Source organism: Labeo rohita, unplaced genomic scaffold (genome assembly GCF_022985175.1).
Source record: "Labeo rohita strain BAU-BD-2019 unplaced genomic scaffold, IGBB_LRoh.1.0 scaffold_157, whole genome shotgun sequence".
NCBI lineage: Eukaryota > Metazoa > Chordata > Actinopteri > Cypriniformes > Cyprinidae > Labeo > Labeo rohita.
In genome coordinates, this window is record NW_026127747.1 from 88,307 (window position 1) to 93,105 (window position 4,799).

The window sequence follows — 4,799 nt, forward strand, 5'->3', positions numbered from 1 at the left end:
TAGTTATTGTCCTTGGTGTGAACAGACCTTTAGTCATTTGCTTGTGACAACAAAATTTTAGGTTACGCTTGATTTTGATAGTCCACTTCAGACATTCACATGCTAAGCTACTATAAGTAACTTTGCAACTACCTCTCATTAATTAGCAATTAAAAGTGAACTAACTCTTATTAGAGTATTAGTATACTGTTAGGTGAGAGTTAGTAGAATAAGTTGATGTGTACTTGCAAAATTACAATAGGCAAAAGAATATCAGTTTGGAGACTATCAAAAATAAAGAGTCATTGGATATTAAGAAGATGTCTACTAATAGCTGATGATTTATTGTGTTAATGTGAAACATGATTGATACACTTCAAAGTATTTTTAAGCAAGTCACTCTGCTGCTATCTATGTCCCTTGCTGGTTTTCTACGTAAATAAAACACATAGAAACTCAAAATTATGCTTTAATAACATTCATTCCTACAATTTGAGTGTTGTGTTTTCCTCTATTTATATATCTATTGGTGATAAATACATTTGAAAATGAAATTAAAATGTCTTCTTCATTAGTTAACCTTAACAGTTATAATCATTGATCTTTAGGACTACATCTTTAACGAAACAGAGAAAAGATGAGAGGAAGGATAGAAAATGTCAGTGAAAGGCAAAATAAGGGGAGGCTGGTTGAGCTTCTGAAACCACTGGATTGAAATTTCACAAATCCAGGCAGGTCACTGCCTATCACAGAGCTGATCCAGTCCTGGTATTGGGACACTCTGGTGTAACCGCCAGGGTACTTGGGTGCTGTACAGTTTGCACCGAAAATCGTAATTCCAGACTGAATCCACCGGGAGTCCTTAACGACCATTGGACCTCCACCGTCTCCCTGCATAGACAAACACTTCACATTTATATCATGCCAATATACTGAGCATCTGCAGACACTGACTGATGTATTACCTGACATGCGCCTTTCCCACCCTCGGTTGTTCCAGCACACATTATGTTGTCTGTAATTAATGTTTCATAGGCAGATTCACAATCAGTGTTGCTGACGACTGATATGTTCACCTCCTGCAGTGTGTTTGGAATAGTGGTGTCTGTTGCAAATAAATCAGTATAAAAAGACAGTTTTAAGACCTATTTACACCAATAAATATAACTATATTAACCTATAATGATAACTACATTTGTGTCTACACCAACGGATGACAGCGCCATGTTTAACTACCTTTTTCCTTATTTCTTGTGTTTAGTGGTTGTAATCAGCTGGCGAGCAGTGGAGGTAATGTGAAAATAAAATAAATAGGCCTACAGACTATTTAATAACACCACAGATATATGCAGAATGGGTTTTATTTGAATAATAATCGCACAGCCTTTAGCTCATTACACTGATTCTGATGGTCTGTCAATGTTTTATTGTTCATCAGCTGGAAAAAAAAAAATCACTCCAAAAGTGATTCCAATGATATCACTCCTCTGTGTAGTTATCATCATAGTTGTAGCCATTATAATTCTTTCAGAATTAGAACTACTAAAACTTTGTGCTTATAGTTACAGGCTTTTACAGGCCTTTAGTCATTTGCAAGTTTCAGGTTCACTTTATTTAAATAGTAATTCTACTAAATAAGTAACTTTGCATCTTCATGTCAGCTGCCTCATTAATTTGCATTTACATGTCAACTAACTTTCATTAGAGAATTAGTAGACTGTAAAGTTAGCGTTGGGGTTAGTAGAATAAGTTGACATGAACTTGCAAAGTTACTTCAGTAGAATATCAGTTTATCAAAATAAAGTATTACCAAGTTTATAACCTTGGACATGTGTTCAACTGATTGTTAAGTTGCTCTTACCTCCAAAATTAAGTTTTCCCCATCCAGTGACCCAGCACTCAGTACCATCAGCAAATATACTACCAGCAGCCGCCAGACAGACGGGGCTAATATAATCATTAAAAGTCACAGAAGAGGAGAGCTTGACTAGCGCTATGTCACTGTCAAATGTATCTGGGTCATATTTAGGATGGATGATGATTTGAGCCACATTTCTGGAAATCTCATGTGGGTTTGTGCCTATTTGCCATTGACGTCCCAGGTAGATTATTAAGGTCGATGCTGTCAATGTGGATCTGTTAAAAAAAAAAAGTAAATAAATAAATGTAAATAAAATAATAAAATAAAAATCAGTCTTAATTCCACTGTTTATCTGTATATGCAGTGTTATGCCACTACATACTCCTGAAAGCACTGAGCTGCAGACAAAACCCAGTCTTTATTGATCAGACTCCCTCCACATATAAGACCTCCATTTGGAATATAATTAATGCTGGCTTGCCACGGCCAAGACCCCCTATCTGCATTTTGCCCTCCAACAATCTTGGGGTTAAGGGGGGCTCGGCCACACACTGATGAAAAAAAGAAAAAAAAAAAAAAAGATGTGGGTATTCAATGTGGGAGATAAGATCAACATATATATATATATTTGTAATCTTTTACTGAAATGTAATAACTTGCTCCTCATTTGAAACCCCTCCTCTCCTAAGTCCTGTCATAATACCTAATCAGTTCTAAATGGATAAAATCAAGTTCTACCTTATATCTCTTTCTCATTGAACATGCATTTGTATAATCATTAAGGGTGCAGAAACTTACCTTTCAACTGGCAGAGTGAGCCTATATTGAGAAAAAGGAGAAATAAAATAATTAGACGGATTTGCGATGTTTAAAATGAAGTGAAAGAGATTACACAAACGCAGGTTAAAGTACACTGTAAAACAAGGAAAAGAATGAAAACACACATTAGTAAAAAAAAAAAAAAAAAACTGTGGTTAACTGTAAGTTACATTACCTTAGGGTGAAAAATATTATTATTGCATATATTAGATTTAATGGGGAAAAAACATTTACTGTAAAATAATATAATGCTTATGGATTTTGTAAAAAGTCAAATTAAATAAAAAATAAAAAATTAAAATTTTACAATTCATACTTTTATATTTTTGTTAAAATTATCTGTTTTTGTTAATAAAAATATGAAACAACCTGCAATTGATGGTTAAAATGGTAAAAGAACATGCATGACACGTAACATTTGATTGCATTTTATTCAAATAGTTGTCTTGTGATTATTATCAGCTCTGAACATCCGAGTGTTTTCTGCTACATTTTATGTTGTGTAGGTCATAAGTCTTTGGAGAAGACTTTGGTAATGGCACAATGGCACATTTTTTAACAGTGTCTAATAAATATATCATAAAAGTAACTTGCACTAAATTCCAAATTTCCAAAGTCGTACAATAGGGCTCGGGATAAAATGATAATAGTAATTACATAATTTTTTTTCTAAAATGATAAAACGATAACGAAAGTTCAGTAAATATTCTATGCAAAATTTTTACTTCAAAAACATAACAAAACAGTGCTACTCATTTTAACCACGCCACACAGACCATTTATCCGCTCGGCTCAAAGATCAAACGGCAGTGCGGCTCAAGCTAAGCTTACTAGAGCAGATGCATTTACTTGCTGATAGACAGCGCTGTGAGATCCAGTGTAAAGTGCTTGAATTCAGCGAAGAACAAATTACTCAATTATTTAAACTAGTTTAAAGCCTGATGAAACAATGCTGGCAAACAGGAGAAACACTGTGCGCCACGATACAGTCGGAAGAGTTTTTAATCTACAAATCACTATCATTTACCATGAATTTACTGTAGTAACACTAACTGCGCCATGAAACATAAAACAGTCGAGACAGTGGAGTAAGTTACCTTTGGTGGATTTAAACTTGTAAAATGGTGTGTATTCATGTCTGCCCGCGGCTGACATGAAATACCTTCTAATGTTCATTCATGTTTATTTCATGCTATAACTAGTAAAAAGGTAAAAATTATCGATTCATGTGCTGCTTGAACTGAGGTGCTTTATTGAAAATCCTTAATTCCACTGAGCTGATCAGCTGACTGTAATAGCTACTGTAAACATTGTACTGTAAACTGTCACTTCTCTCATAAACTCTTATAAACCTAGATCTCTCTGTAAAAAAAAAAATGTTCCCAGTAAGTCAATTATGTTTTTACATTATAAACATGTTAAATTATTAATTTTAAATAAATTTAATTATAAAATTCTGTCTGTTTCTCACATAAAGCTGTTGTATGACCTAAGAGGACTTGGAATTCAGTATACGTGACCTGTGGATTACTTTTATAATAATTTTATTATAATCTTTTTTTCTTCTACTTCTTCTTTTAGGGGGCATTTTGTAGCTTAACAACCCCAGTCCCTCTCATTATATTCAAATTGGAATATTCTTCTATATATATTTATATATACCTGTTATGTTGAGAAGTATGACCCCGGCAACACACACAACTAGACGCAGCATCATCCTCATGCTCTTCTTTCCTTCACTGCAGAAGTGTAATGACAGGTGAATTAAACAATTTGGTCTTTAGTAGAGTTTTATATACAAGTTTATCTGTAACATATCATATTTTTACTGCTATCCTGTAAGTAATTCAAGTACACACCCAGTTATAAAAAAAATATGCCACATACTGGCATTAAGTCATCACTTCATACATTCAGTTCCAAACACACGGCCATCCCATGTGACTGCTTAACACAAATGGAAACAGGAGTTGTTACACATTTTACTTTAGTGAACGTTTCTCAGGTGGAGATTTATTTCCGAAAGTCAGTTTCTTTAAATGCACATACCATTTATCAAACATTTTCACCATTATTCCCAAGAAAGAAGATTTAGTTTAATTAAAAACCCGTTCACATTATGAACAACATGCCCTAGTAA

At 33.9% G+C, this 4,799-nt stretch overlaps 1 protein-coding gene across 1 annotated transcript; it reads right to left on the reverse strand.

Moving 5' to 3' along the window:
- Positions 1-435: 435 nt before the first annotated feature.
- LOC127158560 (serine protease hepsin) lies at positions 436-4,435 on the reverse strand. Its single transcript, XM_051101642.1, has 6 exons — positions 4,322-4,435; positions 2,639-2,659; positions 2,223-2,391; positions 1,841-2,115; positions 945-1,084; positions 436-870 (listed from the first exon to the last, which is right to left on the reverse strand). Exons 1-6 carry the CDS (start codon positions 4,380-4,382, stop codon positions 598-600), a joined length of 939 nt encoding a protein of 312 aa, XP_050957599.1. The 5' UTR covers positions 4,383-4,435; the 3' UTR covers positions 436-597.
- Between the last annotated feature and the right edge of the window lie 364 nt (positions 4,436-4,799).

Coding starts and splice junctions, on each gene's coding strand:
- LOC127158560 (XM_051101642.1), bottom strand. CDS start 4,382: ATGAGGATGATGCTGCGTCTAGTTGTGTGTGTTGCCGGGGTCATACTT. Junction 2,660..4,321: donor CATACTTCTCAACATAACAG/GTATATATAAAT, acceptor TTCTCAATATAG/GCTCACTCTGCCAGTTGAAA. Junction 871..944: donor GTGGGAAAGGCGCATGTCAG/GTAATACATCAG, acceptor TTGTCTATGCAG/GGAGACGGTGGAGGTCCAAT.